At 42.3% G+C, this 20,784-nt stretch overlaps 1 protein-coding gene across 1 annotated transcript; it reads right to left on the bottom strand.

Annotated features, from left to right (window-relative positions):
- Positions 1-193: 193 nt before the first annotated feature.
- ttc21b (tetratricopeptide repeat domain 21B) lies at positions 194-18,744 on the bottom strand. Its single transcript, XM_024388925.2, has 30 exons — positions 18,528-18,744; positions 18,231-18,282; positions 17,517-17,646; positions 16,782-16,892; positions 16,529-16,695; positions 16,098-16,220; positions 15,502-15,659; positions 14,712-14,796; positions 14,309-14,407; positions 13,855-14,047; positions 11,092-11,189; positions 10,430-10,630; positions 9,972-10,101; positions 9,700-9,857; positions 9,378-9,602; positions 8,908-9,146; positions 8,332-8,404; positions 7,950-8,060; positions 4,326-4,464; positions 4,076-4,182; positions 3,706-3,894; positions 3,281-3,391; positions 3,105-3,186; positions 2,777-2,927; positions 2,532-2,693; positions 1,531-1,726; positions 945-1,169; positions 743-863; positions 576-643; positions 194-449 (listed from the first exon to the last, which is right to left on the bottom strand). The coding sequence occupies exons 2-30, from the start codon at positions 18,261-18,263 to the stop codon at positions 372-374; spliced, it is 3,963 nt and encodes a 1,320-aa protein (XP_024244693.1). The 5' UTR covers positions 18,264-18,282; positions 18,528-18,744; the 3' UTR covers positions 194-371.
- Positions 18,745-20,784: the final 2,040 nt, after the last annotated feature.

Here is a 20,784-nt window from a genome sequence, read left to right as displayed (position 1 = left end):
GGCAGAACGACAGATTTTGTACCTTGTCAGCTTGGGGATTTGAACTTGCAACCTTTCGGTTACTAATCCAATGCTCTAACTACTAGGCTACCCTGACATTTATTGCAAAGCAATATGTCTTTCTTTAGAGTGTTGAAACAGAGTCACTGTTTTCATTATATTGTAAGAAAAACACAATAACTCTACAACAATGTGTTTTGTATTGTAATCACGTTTATAAAAAGCACTGTCTCTCATCCCTCCAAAATTCCATTTATAATTACATCCAAATACTTACCCAAGTAATAATGCTTGTTAACAAAACACATAAAAAAAGATTGAGCAATAATACACCCACACACTGCACTCTCTCTCTCGCTAAAACATTTATGTTAAGACCGCAAAGCTGCCCGAGCTTTGTCCAAGATGTCCTTCCTCATCTTTGGATAATTGGGGTGAGCATCCAAAACCTAAACAAAACATGAATATTTAGTTTATGCATATGATGTTATTCAATGACAACACGTAAACAAAAATCACATTTTTACACACTTATTTCAACATAGATAACATATGAAGCTATGATTTCAACTTACCTTATGACAGACATCTATGGCATCAACATGCCTCTTTGCTTTCAGGTAGTTGAATGCAAGCTTGTATCCTGAGACAAAAACATACTACTATTCATAGACTGTTGTATATTTACATGATTTTTTAAAAACAACGAATGGCAGCATGTACAAGATGTCCTTAAACATACCTATCGTGGGGTTCGTTTGATTGCCATATTTCCAAGCCATTTCATAGTTCAGCGCTGCATCTCGGAATGCCTGCTCCTTCTCCATAATGTAGCCCATGTATTCATAAGCTTTACAACATGACTGTGAAAATGAACAATGACTGTTACCGTGAGTGACTCAAACTCATTCCGGATACATTTTTGATCAAGGGTATGCATTGACCTTATTATGACGAAGGCACCTCTTCAAGAGGTCCCCGGCCATGTCATATTTCCCTGACTGGATGTAGATGTCGGCCAGGAGCAGCCAGCTCTTCTCAAACTCGTCAGCGTCAACAATGCTCCAGTTCATCTTAGCTACGCGTTTGAGCTGGTTCCTGGCTCGAGGGGTTTGTTTGAGAATCATGTAGGCTGTCGCCATGGCTAGCAGTGCAGGCACATGGTCCTTCTAAGTTAAAACAGAGAGCCTTGGTTAGTTAGGTGTCGTTTTACAGCGAATCAGGTCTAACATTTCCCTCTATTTCTGTGAAGTAGACAAGAGTATCCAAAAATGCAAACAAAGGTTTCCTTGTCAGCAAGGAGGATTCAATTTACGTAACTGGATATTATCTTACACAAGTTATCTTACTATGTTAAAGACATAGTAAGTTACTCAATAAATAAGCTGTTAAGGAAACCTCCAAAGTCAGCATCAAGAAAGTGTAAAGCAAAGAGAAAGCCTAAGATAATGCACCCACGTAGTGATGTTAGATTTGCTAAGGGTGTGGGTGTGTGTGCACACTTATGTACACCATCTGGAGTTGACTTACCTCATTGTTTGCAATCTCTGTGAAAACATTCAGGGCTTTCTCGACGTTGGCTTTCTGCTTGGTGGCCAGAAAGCAGTAGTTCTCTAGGATCCGTAGTTGGACGTGTCCACCGGCTGTCTGGGGCTTTAACTCATTCAGGAGCTTCTCTGCTGTTCTCACGGCGAGCTGCTCTGACTCCTGCTTCTCAGTAGAGTTCCTGAGCATAGATGAAAATGGAAAAGGAAGTGCATTTACATCAATGACAGCCAGATAAATGAGCAAGTATAACATGGACATAAGAATTTGTGTTTTAGCTGAGATATACACTGAGTGTACAACACATTAAGAACACCTTCCTAATATTGAGTTGCGCACCCCCCCCTTTGCCCTCAGAACAGCCTCAATCCGTCGGGGCATGGACTCTACAAGGTGTCGAAACTGTTCCACAGGGATGCTGGCCCATGTTGACTCCAATGCTTCCCACAGTTGGCTGGATGTCCTTTGGGTGGTGGACCATTCTTGATACATGCAGGAAACTGTTCATCGACACTGATTGAAGTGGATTTAAAAAGGGACATCAATAAGGGTTCAGTGTTCACCTGGATTTACCTGGTCAGTCTATGTCATGGAAATAGCAGGTGTTCCTAATGTGTTGTACACTCAGTGTATCGTCACTGTAAGCATTCAAAAAAACATCCCCACAGCTAATATTCAGCTGTTCATTGAAATACATAGCTGAATGGAACTCCATGTTTCTCAGGCAAAAAGTAAATCCACCTCCAAGAAAGGTGAAATGCGATAGACCATATGACTGGACAGGAAATAGAATGCATCAACTGAATGTTAAATGTGTTTCCTGTCAGATATTTTGTCTGTATTGTCTACTTGTTGAAAGTCTTGATTTGTGGTTATTTGTAATGTCTTGTTAATTGGTGTTGGACCCCAGGGAGACTAGCTAGCGTTACGGCGTTAGCTAATGGGGATCCTAATAGAAATTACAAATTACTGCACATGTTACACACCCCATGTCACCATCTAGGTTCTCAAAGACTTCTCCTCCCATGGTGTCATTGTCTGGGTTAAGACAGATCTCAATCATGTTGTACACAGCATTCTGACCCCAGTCATTGTCTTTCCGTGCCTTGTTGAAGTGTCGCAACCCATCATTGGGTTCACCTGTGTACCTGGGCACGAAATACAACTTAATTATTTAAAAAAAGACACCATAATCAATCTAGCTAAAGATACATTTGACTAATGCACTTACCACAGATAAAGTCCTTTGCAGTAGTTAAACCCAGGGTCAAACTTTGCCCTGGAGGAATGTTTTTCAGCCATCTCCAGAAACCTGGGAACTTCCTCTAACTTCCCAGCTCTCCTCAGCAGGTCGATTAGACGTGACAGTGTTGGGTAGTTGTCTGGCAGGAACATATGGGAAAGACATTACTTCCCTTCCAGGGGAGGTCAAATCAGCAGTGTATATTTACATTGAGGTTCTTACGCTTCCTTTTCAAGCTTTACAAATCTCCATTGAAATTCTATTTCAGGGGGGAACTTGTGTATTCAGACCTAAGAGAAACCGAGCCCTGTCACACCTGGTTTGCGCTCCAGTAGCTGCTGAAAGTGGAAAACGGCTTGCTCATAGTCCTGCTTCCTGAACATCAGGTCAGCCATCATCTACGAGGAAACAGAGAAGTTCGGAAAACAATCAAGTTTTACAATAGGATTTTCCTTTGGGACTTGACAGAAATGGCATATAAATAGAACTAACCAGTGTTGCATCTTCATTGACCTGGTCACTCTTCAGAAGGACACTGCATTGCTGTTGGCAGCCATCCACATCATCTAAAGTGAGGTACAACCGCGCCAGCTCCAGCATCACCTGGTAACAATGAAAGCATTCAATTGAATTCAACTTTGTTAACCAATTACCTTCTAACATCATAATTATAATACTAATACCATTTCCTATGTGCAAATGTTGCAGTATGCCTTGCTGGCATTAAACATACATTTACACATTCATAAAAATAGATTTGAATGTAATTATAAACATTTAGTGATTATAAACATGATAAACTACTGTAATATGCAAATTAGCAAATACAAAAACTGCATAGAAAGAAAGGGATGCTGGGAATTCACAAATACAGCTGCAGGGAGCACACACTGAAGGCTTGATTCAGCTGCACCGACCTTGCCATCACTCTCACAATAGACAAGAGCTTCTTTGTAGAATTTCACTGCTCTCTCATAGCCTCTAAGACTCGTGTAGTGTTTAGCGATCTCGCCACAGATCTCTGCAGCGAGCTGCTTCTGCATGGAGACAGCGTCTGGCTGCTCCAACTGCACACGCTTCAACACCTTGGCCTGCACATCCCGGGCCTAAAAGAAAACACAAGTCTGGGTTCAGAGCATAGCTAAGAAATAGTAATGTTGTGAATTATGCATGTATTATAGAGGAGACAGATTTTCAATCTTAGAAATTATCATAATAATATATTTCAGTTATTTCATTTTCTCTCATTGCTTAGCATAATGGCTTTTACAATATCAGAATACTTACTCGTTGCAAGGAAAGTAAAGCATCCTCGTTTTTGTCAACCTTGCCTTGGATTTTGGCCAACAGGACCAGATAGCGACAATCATCGGTTAGCAACGGCAGCTCATTTACTAGACAAAACACCACAAGGCGACGAGTGAGAAGTCGGAAAAGCGCTACATAAGTAACTATGTATTATCATTGTAATTTATGACCAGCAACAAAACTTGAACATACAAAATGTTCAAAATTGTAGCAATGATGTCCAGCTTACCTGGGTCATGGGCGAGAGCCTCTTGTAAAACTTTCTCGCACCTCTCGTACTGTCTCATCTTCATTAGCAGTTCAGCCAGGTCATATCGCAGGAAGTTCTGCTGCTCAGTCTTCAGAGCAGCTTCATAGTAATTGATTGCCTGTGAATAACAGCGGTGAATCATACAGCTATTGACTACTATAGATTGGTATTTTAATGTTTTTTTTCTTACAGGCCTGCTACACTGGACACGTAACTTTTGAAGAGCCTAACATGATGACCAAACCGCTCGAGTGCGTGCGCTATTGCGCTCATGTAGATTTTGATCCACCCACACTAGACGTGATCAGGACACGTAGGTTGAAATATAGAAATGGACTCGGAACCAAGTATATTAATTTGGGGACAGGTCGAAAAGCATGAAACATTTATGGAAATTGAGCTAGCTAGCTTGCTGGATATAAACATTGCATTGTTATTTTACCTGAAATGCACAAGGTCCTCTACTCTGACAATTAATCCACTGAAAAAAAATAGTAAACTCAAATCAAATTTTATTTGTCACATACACATGGTTAGCATATTTTAATGCGAGTGTAGCGAAATGCTTGTGCCTCTAGTTCCGACAATGCAGTAATAACCAACGAGTAATCTAACCTAACAATTCCACAACAACTACCTTATACACACAAGTGTAAAGGGATAAAGAATATGTACATAAAGATATATGAATGAGTGATGGTACAGAACGGCATAGGCAAGATGCAGTAGATGGTATCGAGTACAGTATACACATATGAGATGAGTAATGTAGGGTATGTCAACATTATATTAAGTGGCATTGTTTAAAGTGGCTAGTGTTACATTTTTTACATCAATTTTCCATTATTAAAGTGGCTGGAGTTGAGTCAGTATGTTGGTAGCAGCCACTCAATGTTAGTGGTGGCTGTTTAACAGTGTGATGGCCTTGAGATAGAAGCTGTTTTTCAGTCTCTCGGTCCCTGCTTTGATGCACCTGTACTGACCTCGCCTTCTGGATGATAGCGGGGTGAACAGGCAGTGGCTCGGGTGGTTGTTGTCCTTGATGACCTTTATGGCCTTCCTGTAACATCGGGTGGTGTAGGTGTCCTGGAGGGCAGGTAGTTTGCCCCCGGTGATGCGTTGTGCAGACCTCACTACCCTCTGGAGCCTTACGGTTGAGCAGTTGCCATACCAGGCAGTGATACAGCCTGACAGGATGCTCTCGATTGTGCATCTGTAAAAGTTTGTGAGTGCTTTTGGTGACAAGCCAAATTTCTTCAGCCTCCTGAGGTTGAAGAGGCGCTGCTGCGCCTTCTTTACCACGCGGTCTGTGTGGGTGGACCAATTCAGTTTGTCCGTGATGTGTACGCCGAGGAACTTAAAACTTTCTACCCTTTCCACTATTGTCCTGTCGATGTGGATAGGGGGGTGTTTCCTGAAGTCCACGATCATCTCCTTTGTTTTGTTGACGTTGAGTGCGAGGTTATTTTCCTGACAACACACTCCAAGGGCCCTCACCTCCTCCCTGTTGGCCATCTCGTCATTGTTGGTAATCAAGCCTACCACTGTAGTGTCGTCCGCAAACTTGATGATTGAGTTGGAGGCGTGCATGGCCACGCAGTCATGGGTGATCAAGGAGTACAGGAGTGGGCTCAGAACGCACCCTTGTGGGGCCCCAGTGTTGAGGATCAGCGGGGTGGAGATGTTGTTACTACCCTCACCACCTGGGTGCGGCCCGTCAGGAAGTCCAGTACCCAGTTGCACAGGGCAGGGTCGAGACCCAGGAATAGCTACACTGTTTGTTTTAGGCCATGTTTCTGGTCACCTTGCCCTGGTTAAAAGCAGTGGTTCGTGCTTTCAGTTTCACACGAATGCTGCCATCAATCCACGGTTTCTGGTTTGGGAATGTTTTAATAGTTGCTGTTGGTAAGACATCGCCGATGCACTTGCTAATAAACTCGCTCACCGAATCAGCGTATTCGTCAATGTTGTTGTTGGACGCAATGCGGAACATATCCCAATCCACGTGATCGAAGCAGTCTTGAAGCGTGGAATCAGATTGGTCGGACCAGCATTGAACAGACCTGAGCGCGGGAGCTTCCTGTTTTAGTTTCTGTCTATAGGCTGGGAGCAACAAAATGGAGTCGTGGTCAGCTTTTCTGAAAAGAGGGCGGGGGAGGGCCTTATATGCATTGCGGAAGTTAGAATAACAATGATCCAGGGTTTTACCAGCCCTGGTTGCACAATCGATATGTTGATAGAATTTAGCCTTGTTAAAATCCCCAGCTACAATGAATGCAGCCTCAGGATATGTGGTTTCCAGTTTACATAGAGTCAAATAAAGTTTTTTCAGGGCCATCGATGTGTCTGCTTGGAGGGGAATATATACGGCTGTGATTATAATCGAAGAGAATTCTCTTGGTAGATAATGCGGTCGACATTTGATTGTGAGGAATTCTTTGTCAGGTGAACAGAAGGACTTGAGTTCCTGTATGTTGTTATGATCACACCACGTCTCGTTAATCATAAGGCATACCCCCCCGCCCCTCTTCTTACCAGAAAGATGCTGGTTTCTTTCGGCGCGAAGAAAGCAGCTGGCTGCACCGACTCCGATAGCGTGTCTCGAGTGAGCCATGTTTCCGTGAAGCAAAGAACGTTACAATCTCTGATGTCTCTCTGGAAGGCAACCCTTGCTCGGATTTCATCAACCTTGTTGTCAAGAGACTGGACATTGGCGAGTAGTATGGTAGGGAGTGGTGCGTGATGTGCCCGTCTCCGGAGCCTGACCAGAAGACCGCTTCGTTTGCCCCTTTTACGGCGACGTTGTTTTGGTTCGCCCGCTGGGATCCGATCCATTGTCCTGGGTGGTGGGCAAAACACAGGATCCGCTTCGGGAAAGTCGTATTCCTGGTCGTAATGATGGTGAGTTGACGTTGCTCTTATATTCAGTAGTTCCTCCCGACGGTATGGAATGAAACCTAAGATTACCTGGGGTACCAATGTAAGAAATAACACGTAAAAAAACAAAATACTGCATAGTTTCCTAGGAACGCGAAGGGAGGCGGCCAGCTCTGTCGGCGCCGGAAGAAGGATTCTAGTAAGAAGAACGTTTCTAGTAATCTCTCCAGGCTTCTTCTCCTTCTCTGGACTTTATATGGCAGTTGGCAACCAACTTTAAGATGCATTACCACCACCAACTGGACTGTGGATCTCAGTTCATCTTTCTATCACCAACGTGGGTATATGCTCCTAAAAACAAATGAGGATGGGAGAGGCGGGACTTGCAGCGTATCAAGCATCACAAATAGAACCAAGTTCTATGTTAGCACCTGGCTACGCAGACGCGTGCGAGCAGTGTGAGTCCAATGATTGAAGAACATGTATGTGTACATTTATTTTGCAACGCATGCAGTGTGGTCAGCATGTAAGACACTCCAATTTATTTCAAAGAAACCTGGGCATAAGGAGCGCAGCTGTGAGACGATTGCATTACTTAGCGTAAAATTACGCTCTGGTTTTATTTGTAATAATTTGACGTGCTTGCACTGCAAAAATGTACACATCCAGTGTAGTAGCTACTGTTTTCCTGACGCCTGAGTGTAGCTCCCCAGTTAGTATACAGACCTTGACGTAATTGTGAGTCTTGACGAGAGCTTTCCCAATCTTGCTGGCCAGAGCTCCATCTTTGGGGTTTTTCTTCAGAGCCTGTTCGTAGATCTCAATGGCCTTCTCTGGCTGCGGATAAACGGACTTGACTTAGTAACATTTAGCTGTACCGAACATTAACTGTGATGATTCAACATTCCACAGTGAGGGAGTCATGAAGTAAGATATAAGCACAATGCACAGATGTTTACTCTTTATAAATATATGCATGAATTAATAAAACACTGCATAATACTACTTCCTATGAACACTACTGTAAAAGACCCCAAAACCCTGCAAGCCTTCCATTGCCTCGTTTTGGGCAACAATGAGATTAATCGATATTCAATTTCATACCCACCTCTTGGATATTCACATAAGCATCCCCAAGTAAAAGATATGTATGAGGACTCGGCAGCTTCTCTACTAATTCTCTGAGGAAAGACAGCAAAAATATCAGATAGAATATCAAAAATGTCTAGAATAAGATTCAATCACATTATACAGACATGGGTCTGCTCTGCTCTGAGGTTCACTCATCCTTAATGGCTTCCCAGCGGTGTCTGTGTGGAAAATTCTGTCAACACAAGTATAGTATCAGAGATGAGGTGATGGGCCTTCGGCTCACTTTTAGACACTGCAGGCAGCTTTGCATATTACAGCCTTGCTGCATGAGTGGATAAAGTTGAACATTTACACTTGATTTGCTGTGAACTTGTGGCCTGCATACTGTTATGGACTGACTGCTGCTATGGCATGGGTGGGTGGGCTGACACAGCAATGGGGGATGTGGTTAGTACACTGAATAAGAGACGTGGTTTCAAGAAATAACAAACTATTTGTTACCCTAAGCTACATGTCAAACACCATTAGTGAACAGTTTGTGTGTCTAACTGTCAGACTATAGCCTTTTTTATAATGCCGTGTTGTTCCTCACCTGTAACAACTGGCATAAAGGCGCTTCTCTTTCCTGTGAGTCAGATATATGTCGGCCATCTTCTCCTTGGCCTGGATATAGTAGGGCTGCTCAGGGGTGATGTTTCTGAGCATGCTCAGGGCAAGCTCGGTGTCGCCACGCAGCAGAGCCAGGTCAGCATTGGCGATGGTGACACGCAGCTCCTCAGGAGTGCCCGAGAACTCGTTGATGGCGTCTTGCATCACTTTGGCGGCTTCGTGCTGAAACGTCAAACCCACGTTCATGAATCAGACTTTACTGTTCAACAATGGGCAACGACATGACTGAGACAGAAGACAAACTCTACCGGGAATGTAAGTACAATAAAATATGGAGGATCTGCATTTCATGAGTACCTGGAAAGTACACATTTCCTAGAAAGGTGAGCATAACTCAAGATATATTGAATATTACTCTCTGTTGCTGAGCTTGTTCTCTCCATGGTCCCTTACCTGTTCTCCGTTGAGCCAGAGGGCCTCGGCGAGTTCAAGGAACACAGACACACAGTCAGCAGAGCTCAGCTCCACCTTCTTGTTCTTGGATTTGGCTGAGGCACCGGCCCTGCGGACCCCCGGCAGGATCATGGCCATCTGCAGAGTCTGGATGGCCTCTTGGAGCTCTCCCATCTTCTTCTGGGCCTGGGCCTTTATAAGGTGATACACAGGGTGCTCTCGGACCTGGCAGGGAGCAGCACACAGAGCTATTAGAGGATGGATGTTCCCATAACAGTTCTGTTTGATCTAATACCACGTTCATCTGGAATGCTGTTCTTACCGCAAAGTTGTGACTGAGGCAAAGCTCCAGAGACTGGGAGGAGAGCTTGTAGTTGCCTTGTAAGAGGTGGATCTGTGCCATGAGCAGGTGGGCCTCAGCATGGGAGGGACACTGGTCCAGGCAGTGTTGGAGGCTGCTCTGAGCAGAGTCAATGTCACCTAAAGGACATCAGCATTGCCACCAAACCCATTAATTGTTGTCATCCATGTTGAGAACAACTTGGCATGAAAACAGAGCAGAATTGTGTCACATGCAATTCAGTTGAAACTCACCAGACTGAAACCTAACTTTGGCCAATAGGAAGACACCTTGTAGGAGTCCAGGTACTATCTTGACCACAGTGTCCAACACAGAGGCACAGTGTTGGAGCTGAGGGGCAGGAGGCTGGCCCTGGGCTGGAGGCTAACACACACGTGATACCGATGGTTATCTCTATGATCAAGACCACAATGAATGACACGACGGGGGCTACAAATCTATTTACACCCTGTGACAACGTCTTTGTATCGTTTGTTAAACCCAGTAAATGTGGTGTCAAAAATGACTAACAGTAATCTCTATAAATGCATCTGTAGATATGCAAAGCCCCCCCCCCACCGGAGACCGGGGTTCAATCCCCAAGTCGATCTTTCCACCTTTCTCTCCTCTCCTTATCTTATAGTCCCCTATAATAAAACCTTAAAATATGTATTTAACAAATGTATCCATAGACATCTCTCTCCAGACTGACCTTAGCAGGACAGAGTGCTATGTACTCCTTGACGATCTCCAGCAGGAAGTCAGGGTTGAGCTTCTCAAAGTAGTCCACCCCCAGCGGCAGGCCTTGCAGTGTGGAGAAGTGAGTGTCCACGGCATCATTCAGCAGATTGGTGACCTCATCCTGTGACCTGCGTTTCTTCACAGCCAGCATGGCGCGCAGGTACAGCAGCTCCTGACAGAGAGGAAAGAGCAAGCCAAGGGTGTCAACAGGTTCACACAACAGTATTCAGCTCAGTAGGGCAGCTCTAACACAACATGGTTTATAGGACCAAGGTACAGCAGAGCGTACCCTATTACCTATATAGTGCACTACTTTTGAACAGAGCGCTATGGGCCTTTATAGTGCACTAGAAAGGGAATAAGGTGCCATTTGGAATGTACCCAGAGTCTCCCCTATAATACTTAAGACACACAGGACAAACTGTTACTCAGCGGGCTTAGCAAACACAGGAAAGCCCACACATTTCTAAAGAACTACCATTACCTAAACAAAAAGCTGTCCAAAAGGCTACAAAGCTTCACTAGATGACCAAACACTAGATATTAATGTCAAAAGTAGAATTAGAAATATAATTACTTTGGCAAGGCCATCGAACTGGATTGAACAGAGCAATATCTCTCTATCAGCCTTACCCCTGATTTCCCAATAGACTGTTGGATCTCTGTGAGAAACTCCAGCTGTTGCTCTGCATCCTCCAAGTTTCCCTCGATCAGCTGGCACCTGATAATACCTGGAAATACAGATCAGATGTTTTTACAATCTACATCTAAAGGATTTACAACTTAATTATTTGTTTATAGCTGGTTTATAATATTATAATGAAGAATAAACGTTACCAAATTCTACATAGAGTTGATGTCGGAAGTTTACATACACCTTAGACAAATACATTTAAACTCAGTTTTTCACAATTCCTGACATTTAAACCTAGTAAAAATTCCCTGTCTTAGGTCAGTTAGGATCACCACTTTATTTTAAGAATGTGAAATGTCAGAATAATAGGAGAGAGAATGATTTATTTATTTCATCACATTCCCAGTGGGTCAGAAGTTCACATACACTCAATTAGTATTTGGTAGCATTGCAATTTCATTGCCTTGAAATTGTTCAACTTGGGTCAAACGTTTTGGGTAGCCTTCCACAAGCTTCCCACAATAAGTTAGGTGAATTTTGGCCCATTCCTCCTGACAGAGCTGGTGTAACTGAGTCAGGTTTATAGGCCTCCTTGCTCACACATACTTTTTCAGTTCTGTCCACAAATGTTCTATAGGATTGAGGTCAGGGCTTTGTGATGGCCACTCCAATACCTTGACTTTGTTGTCTTTAAGCCATTTTGCCACAACTTTGGAAGTGTGCTTGGGATCATTGTCCATTTGGAAGACCCATTTGCGACCAAGCTTTAACTTCCTGACTGATGTCTTGAGATGTTACTTCAAAATATCCACAGAATTGTCCTACCTCATGACACCATCTATTTTGTGAAGTGCACCAGTCCCTCCTGCAGCAAAGCACCCCCACAACATGATGCTGCCACCCCTGTGCTTCACGGTTGGGATGGTGTTTTTTTGGCTTGCAAGCCTCCCCATTTTCCCTTCAAACATAACGATGGTCATTAAGGCCAAACAGTTCCATTTTTGTTTCATCAGAGCAGAGGATAGTTTTCCAAAAAGTACAATCTTTGTCCCCATGTGCAGTTGCAAACCGTAGTCTGGCATTTTATAGCGGTTTTGGAGCAGTGGCTTCTTCCTTGCTGAGCGGCCTTTCAGGTTATGTCGATATAGGACTCGTTTTACTGTGGATATAGATACTTTTGTACCAGTCTCATCCAGCATCTTCACAAGGTGCTTTGCTGTTGTTCTAGTAACCGAAGATCAAATCCCTGAGCTGACAAGGTGAAAATCTGTCATTCTGCACCTGAACAAGGCAGTTTACCTGCTGTTCCTAGGCTGTCATTGAAAATAAGAAAAAATTATTAACCGACTTGCCTAGTTAAATAAAGGTAAATAGATACCCTTATTATTAGGAACCTGCTTGCAGTTCCTATGGCTTCCACTAGATGTCAACAGTCTTTAGAAATTGGTCGATGTTTTTCTTTTGAGAAATTAAGAAGTAGTGCTATTCATTCCATGTGTCACTGACAGCCCCTACTATTTCTGTGCACGTGAACAAGAGTGCGCTCCGTGTTATTTTTCTTTGGTATTGGAAACAGATTATCCCGTCTTAAATTTGATCGATTATTTGCATTTTAGCATACCCGAGGTTGGATTACGAACGTTGTTTGAAATGTTTGGACCAAGTTTACAGGTAACTTATTAGATACTTTGTAGTCATGTTGGGCGAGTTGTAACTGGTGTATTTCTGAATCAAACGCGCCAAATAAATTGACATTTTGGGGATATAAAGAAGGAATTTAAAGAACAAAACGGCCATTCATTGTGTCACTGAGACATTTGGGATTGTAAAAAGAAGATCTTCAAAAGGTAAGGCATTTATTATATCGTTATTTCTGACTTTTGGGGCAGAAAAATGTAAAAATTATTTTCATGTGTTTGTATGCGGGGCGCTGTCCTCAGATAATCGCATGGTCTGCTTTCGCCGTAAAACCTTTTTGAAATCTGACACTGTGGCTGGATTAACAAGAAGGTAAGCTTTATTTTGATGTAATACACTTCTATTTTCGTGAATGTTTAATATTGATATTTCTTAAGTTTGAATTTGGCGCTCTGCAATTTCACTGGATGTTGTCAAATCGATCCCGCTAAAGGGATTGGCGCGTGAAGGGATCACTAAGAGGTTAAAAAAAGGTCAAATAAAATAAAATACATTTGCACTTTTCACACCAAAGTAAGTTTACCGCTAGTAGACAGAACGCGTCTTCTTCCTGAGCGGTATGACGACTGTGTGGTCCCATGCTGTTTATACTTGCGTACTATTGTTTGTACAGATGAACGTGGTACCTTCAGGCGTCTGGAAATTGCTCCCAAGGATGAAGCAGACTTGTAAATTAGCCTATCAGAAGCTTCTAAAGCCATGACACCATTTTCTGGAATTTTCCATGCTGTTTAAAAGCACAGTCAACTTAGTGTATGTAAACTTCTGACCCACTGGAATTGTGATACAGTGAATTATAAGTGAAATAATCTGTCTGTAAACAGTTGTAAAAAATTACTTGTGTCATGCACAAAGTAGATGTCCTAACCGACTTGCCAAAACTATAGTTTGTTAACAAGAAATTTGTGGAGTGGTTGAAAAACGAGTACTAATGACTCCAACATAAGTGTACGTAAAACTTCAGACTTCAACTGTAGGTACAGAATTACATGCATAGCTACATTACAACTAAAAAGTTTGAGATCTACGGCATATGTCTAAACAATCAGGGAAGCCCGTCTCACCTGTCAAAGCCGAGACACTTGTTTCGTCCAGAGTCATGGCAGTCTTGTACCACTTCATAGCCTCTTTGATTCTTCCCTGCAGAACCAACTGGTAGCCCAGCTCTGTGGCCAGATCAGAATCCCCTTGGGCTTGGGAGAAGGCTCTGTCCACCATGATGTGAGTCTGCTGAATCACTTTCTCATTTCTTCCACACTAGCAAATGACAACAGAGTTAAGTCTGTGTATACCTCATGTCAGACATGCAATTGTCCTGGTTCAGGGACTGTAATGTCACAAGGTGAAGTGAAAGGGTTCTCGATCTCTTCAGAGGTGAAACCTAGTCACACTAGTTTCCATGTAAAAACATTTCTTATCAAAAAGCATTAAACACTGAATACAGTGTCTTATAAGCCCATGTGGGCTGGGCATCCTGAAGATGCAATACGCTCGACTAATAAATCAAATTAGTCTTACCACCCGCGTGAAAGCCAAGGACATCCTGTAGAAAAGGTCTGGGCTGTGAGGCTCTTGGGCGTCCAAGTTGCTGACGAGACTTGAGAGCATGTTTAGTGACTGCCAAAAGTAAAAAGGGTATCCCACTTGACCACGTACACATCATGGGAATCATTATGTACCATTCACACGTAGTTGTGTGGCAACAGGTTGAAGTGCATGCTAGCTGATCCCTAAGACTTCCAGTCTTTGCAGCAACTCTAGTTAGCAGTGGCTCGCGAAACTACCTCCAACTTCCTTCATACTGGAAGCAGAGATATAAAAAATGGTATCCGCGAGTTCATCTGACTCTAGGGAAATATATAAAGGGCTTCATTGCCAAAATCCCGAACCATCCCTTTAACTATTCATGTTTGGAAATTACCTCTGTGATGTCCCCCTCTCTGCATAAGGAGTGAAGAGCGAGCATTCTCAGGGCTTCTAGGTTGTTTTTATCCTTCTGCAAGAGCCTAGAATAGGACATGAAACATCTCTTTAATGATCAGCACTGTTTGATGCTAATGAAAATGTGGTGTTGTCAGAGTATTGTATTCATTTCTTCCCATGATGGCTTATATGCCTGACAAGGCTGGAGGAAAGGGAGAGAGAATACAATCTAAGGAAGACCACCCACTTAGACAATGAGAAAAAAAAAGAGAGCTGGACTGTGCACTGCATGTGTCCATTCCTGTTCAAAGAGCTATGACTCAGCAGGGCTAAACCAGTGGCTCTGGCCTTGGGCTTAGTCCCCTTAGAAACGGGCTCCACCTGAGTGATCCTCCTTCCTGCAGTTCATAGAACCTGGAGAAGTGCATCCTGGGAAACGTGTGGCTCTAGCGCTTCAGCTCAAAAGCCTTTTCATATTCCCTGGCTCTGGCCAGGGTCCAGCGGGCGAGCAGTCAGGAACAATGGCTCAGTCATTATGCCACTGGTTCCAGGCATCACGCTCCATTTTAATTTGCACTTCAATACGGGCCACTTGCAAAGGCTGACTGGCTCGTTCTTTATATGGCTGCTATTGATTGACCAAATCCATCAATGAAAGTATTTATTTGATCCAAACAATTCTTTACAAACTAAGATTAAAGCCAGCTATTATTTCCAGTGTCATTAGCTTAAGTAACAAGAAAACAGAAATTCTAGAGCAAAATCACCTCTAATATGAGATACTATACCTCTGTGCTGCATCTACAGTTTGCTCCCAGTCCTGCAGGGTCAATAGAAGCTTCATCTTCTTGATAAAGGCAGGAAGGAACCCAGGGAAACTAACAATCACTTGGTTGACTGTCTCCAATGCTCCAGAATAATTATGCCGATACTCATAGTAATGTGCCTGAAACCGATAAAATATCACACAATGTATGGACATGTTGAGGGAAAGTAAAATGCACTGTTGTACATCTGTTTCAAAAGCTAATTACTCTACACAAAGAGCAAAAGATAGCAAGCTAACAATTGGTCTCACTGTATTACCACAGATAAGGCAATATAGAGCTTTGGCATTTCAAAACAGTCCATTCAATATTCAAGATATGGTACAAATTGAGAAACAGATTGTGTTAGTGAATAATAGACTGACATCCTAGTGAGGTTGTGGGATATAGAGAATCCAGCACAATGGGGGATTATCATTCAGGCACAATAACTAGGTGCCACATGAAATATGAGACGTGACAAAGACCTCAACAATGTCTCCAATATCTTAACATCTCTTCCCATTGCAAGTGAAGTAATCTATTCATGGCAACACAAGGGTTGTGTGCCTTCTTACCTTTCCCATCAGAGCAAAAACATCTGCTTTCTCTTTCAGGCCTTCGTCAAAGTATTTCCCAGCCTTCTTGGCATATGCATCCTTACCAGAGGTCAGATCTATCCAGCCTTTTAGGATAATCCCCTGAACAACAGACATTAATCCAAATGTTAGAAGGGTAGACAAATATAAATCAGAGTAGACCTCTACCTGGTTGTCAAGTAAATCCACTCAAAATGCTCCTAAAACAAATTCTCAAATAGCCTAGCGCTGACAAAGGCCATCCCTAGGCAACCCTATAGTGCCCTAGAGTGGGCATAATTTCATCCATTTAACTGTTTGAGGTATGTATACAGTGACACTTGCAGACCTCATAAGTTTTTGCAAATGCATTTTCAAAAAATATATATATTTGATAGAATTTGAGAGAAACACAATATAACCAAACTCACTTCTCGGGAACCATTAGAGACTTTGATCATTCTCTCTATGTATTCCCTTGCTTTGTCATTTCGTCCCAGAAGCCAGAGGAACATCCCAGCGTAGTAGAGACCCTTAGGTGTTGCACTTTTACGGTCCTCTTTCACCTTAGCATCCAGTTCCTGAATGACATCTCGATCTGAAGTCAACATAAAAAGTGTATAGATTCAGCTACAGAAAAATACACAGAGAAGTAACCATGGATCAAGACAAATATGGGTTTACCTGGGTTTGGCCTTTTCTTTTCAGCAAAAACAAGAGCCATGAATGTACAGAGGGACATATCTCTTCTGTCTTTTATAGTCTCAAACTCATGGATGGCTTCCTGAATTTGATCTAAAACGAAACATATAAACCATTTGTATTTATTATGGATCCATATTAGCTGCTGACTAAATTAAGGCAGTATACAATAAATAAAAAAAACACACTGTGATTGATATTACATGAAACAGATATACAGGTCCAAAAGTATTTGGACAGTGACAGACCTTTTGTTGATTTGGCTCTGTACTCCAGCACTTTGGATTTTAAATGATACAATGACTATGAGGTTAAAGGGATACTTCGGTATTTTGGCAATGATGTCAGATGAATTCATGGATACCATGTTTATGTCTCTGTGTCCTGTATGAAGCAAGTTTGAGGTAGTTTTGTGAGACAATGCTAACTAGCGTTAACAATATTGACTTCCAGTCATTGTGCTATTTACAATAAAAGTGACTCCAAAATGACGCAGGGGGTCTATGTACAAAAAAATGATGCAATTTCTAAAAAGTGAACCTGATATGGATGAAAATACCCTATAACTAAAGCTGACAGTCTGCAATTTAACCTCATAGTTGTATCATTTCAAATCCAGAGTGCTGGAACATACAGCCAAAACAACAAATAATTGTGGACCTCCCTGTAGCTGCTTTATTTAATTGTTTCAAACTATGCAATGGAGTACTCATTGACCTTGCATCAGGGTGCCGTAGGCATGGAAAAAGCTGAAGATTGGATCATTGCTGAATTTCCTCTGTGCCACAGCTGCAGCATTTAATACATGATTGAAATACTTCTCGTGGCAATAGTAGTTGATCAAGGCCTGGGAACAAAAACATGAAATGTAGAGCTGTGATAGAAAATTGCTTAATTTATGGCAGAGATCAAAATCACAAAAACATTTCAGAAAATACCTGAGTAAATCAAAGTAGGCTGTAAACCAACATTGTGCTGATAAAAAAAAAGAACAACTCTTATGGAATGCAAACGGTCAGCATGACAATACTTGTCCGTAATATCCTCCATGTCCAAGTTGGCCTGTGTTACTGATATGAAGTCGTGTGTTTACTCAACAATGTAACCAATATGCCGATGAAGACCATTCATAACCTGAATAACCTAGGAGCTTTATCCTGAATGTTTTGCCCCTTATTCTGTGAGGATAAATAAATACCTTACACGTTTTTATGATAAATGTCACTTGCATGTCATCATAAACATCCTGCCTGGCGGATAAGGTTAACTGTGCGTTTTTCATTTCAGAACTTTGAAAGAACCACTGCAGCTTGACATTCTAAACAAGCTAAACAGGCTACACGGTGATGTGTTGCTTTATTGTATACATTGAGGTGAACATGTCTACATGTCAAATAGAAATTGGCTACAGTGCAACACGACAACACTTACCAGCATTGACTCTTCGTCCTCCACTTCTGCCATGACAATGTTTCACCTCAAACTGCAGCAATGAAATAGACCTTAAATGTTTAACTGAATACTGCGTCCACATCTACTCTTAAAAGGCAAGATAGAAACCGATTATAGCTACATTTTTTGCCATCTTACAAACACCAGTAAGCGTCTTTCGTTTACTTGACAACCACCGCCGCCATTTTTAAATTGTAGAGGAAGTTGAAAATCATTGGTTTAACGATAATGTTTCACAAGGTGGCGCACCAAACACGCTGAACGTAAAATACTGACCCCACCCGCATGCCGCGCTTGTGGCTCTTTTGGCACAAAGGCTGTGAGAAGAGGCTTGTAGCTACTTTGTGGTGTTTTCTCGTTTGGATAAAAGTGACCTAGGTTCCCATCTTCAGTCTGTGACCCTTAAACCGATTCTAAGTGGTCGAGGTTTACACTAGTTACCACAAAGTAAAAATGTATATAACAATTCATGAAAACAACCATTTGAAGAAGATAAATTGTAGAAATAGGCGGGGTCTATGACTTTGTGGCTGTGGTAACTAGTGACGACCAGTGATCGAGTAGTGTCATTTCGTTCGTTGGAAAACGGAAGACGGTCCTCCCACAGAGTTTCATTAAAGACAGTACAGTATGAAAATAGACTAAAGCTGCTTGTCCAAAATAAATCCCCGATCACACTCGTAGGTGATGTCATGGCGACGTTGATTAGCTAACCTGAAACGTAGAAACACTTCATCGGGTATGACGGTCTCTCGAACCGAACTGCGCATGTGCAGGCCGTCAACTCAAAGGCACTTCTTCGATATAAAGTTGTTTTTGACGAAAATTAAAAACGTGAGGTTGTGGTAATAACATGTTCTACTAGCAAAGACATTGCCTCAAATCTAGGTTGTGCCTATAGATTTCGAGAAAATTAACAACTAAGGAAGAAGTGTTCCGTTCTCTCATTGACTTCTCAAACCCCAGACCCCGGCCTGGTCTTGAAAGCGTTTTGAAAACCATGCACACGTTTAAAAACAACATGCTACTTATATGTTTTATTTATAAAATGTCTTGCACAACTAACTTCACTTGTTTTTAGCCCTTTAAACATGTATTTGGTGATCCCCTCTGTAAATGTAATTTGCCTGATGACACGTGAGAATTTTCGAACACATTCTCTCTCCTTGCTGCCTTTCCTCGATTACCTTTGACAATTTTCAAAAGTAGGCAAGAGAAAATATAAACGCAACATGCAACAATTTCAAATATTTGACTGAGTTACAGTTCATATAGGGAAATCGGTCAATTAAATAAATTAATAAGGCCCTAATCTATGGATTTCACTTGACTGGGCAGGGGTACAACCATGGGTGAGCCTGGGAGGGCATAGGCCCACCCACTGGGGAGCCAGGCCCAGCCAATCAGAATGAGTTTTCCCCCACAAAAGGGTTTTATTACAGACAGAAATACTCCTCAGCACCCCCCACCTCCCCAGACGATCCCACAGGCGAAGAAGCCGGATGTGGAGGTCAGACCCGGCACCAGAACTAATCAGTTGGACAGGCATTTGATTTTTGTAGTCGGGCCTGTTTTTTCACTCGACCTCCTATGTGTGCACACGCCCGATCTGCGTGCCAATTATGGATATTTATATATGCACATTTTCGTGGAACAGTTTCATGTCAATAATTACGTTTTCGTTTCTCAAATCATTGTCACATGTTTAATTTTAAAAAATCAGAAGTAAAATGCAAACTCTAAAAGTTCAAATTCAACTATGGCGAGTGCACTTGTCTCTGCCGTATAAACTGTGATCCATTGGCGGCTAATGAAATGAGAGCTTAGAACTCCGATAGTCTATAGGCCAATGCAGCAGTAGGCCTATAACTTCCATCATCAACTAAGTAAAAGAATTAAGTCTAAAGCCGACAAATAAAAACAGTAGAATCACATTCATCTCTCTTCTCCGCCTGTCTGCCTCCCTTTCTACATTACATTACCAAAGGTTTGTGGACACCTGCTCATCGAACATCTCATTCTAAAATCACCATGGGCATTAGTATGGAGTTGGTCCCCCCTTTGCTGCTATAACAGCCTCCGCTCTTCCGGGAAGGCTTTCCACTAGATGTTGGAACATATCTGTGGGGACTTGCTTCCATTCACACACAAGAGCATCATTGAGGTTGGGTACTGATGTTGGGCAGTTAGGCCTGACTCGTAGTCGACTTTCCAATTCCCCCCAAAGTGTTGGGGTTGAGGTAAGGCATCTGTGCAGGCTAGTAACTTTATTATTAGCAATGTTAGCTATCTTATCAAGCTAATTGGTTGAAGAATTGGTCAAAACACACACAAAAAACCACTAACACAATCATGTCAGACTTTTGACAACCCACTTCTCGGTTTCCCACTTTCCACAAGCACATGAATGCCCCAACAGCCTTTGAGAGTACAGGTTCTTCTTCAATGATATAATGGCGGTACGCAAAACCAAAGTTAAAGGTGCTGGAGTGTGTGGTCAATCACGGTTTACAACATTACTAAATCCTCCTAC

The sequence above is a fragment of the Oncorhynchus tshawytscha genome, linkage group LG26 (genome assembly GCF_018296145.1).
Source record: "Oncorhynchus tshawytscha isolate Ot180627B linkage group LG26, Otsh_v2.0, whole genome shotgun sequence".
Taxonomy (NCBI): Eukaryota; Metazoa; Chordata; class Actinopteri; order Salmoniformes; family Salmonidae; genus Oncorhynchus; species Oncorhynchus tshawytscha.
This window is presented reverse-complemented; position numbering and strand designations above follow the sequence as displayed.

Coding starts and splice junctions, on each gene's coding strand:
- ttc21b (XM_024388925.2), bottom strand. CDS start 18,263: ATGGCAGAAGTGGAGGACGAAGAGTCAATGCTG. Junction 16,221..16,528: donor TCTCTAATGGTTCCCGAGAA/GTGAGTTTGGTT, acceptor TCTGTTGTTCAG/GGGATTATCCTAAAAGGCTG. Junction 864..944: donor GGTGCCTTCGTCATAATAAG/GTCAATGCATAC, acceptor TCATTTTCACAG/TCATGTTGTAAAGCTTATGA.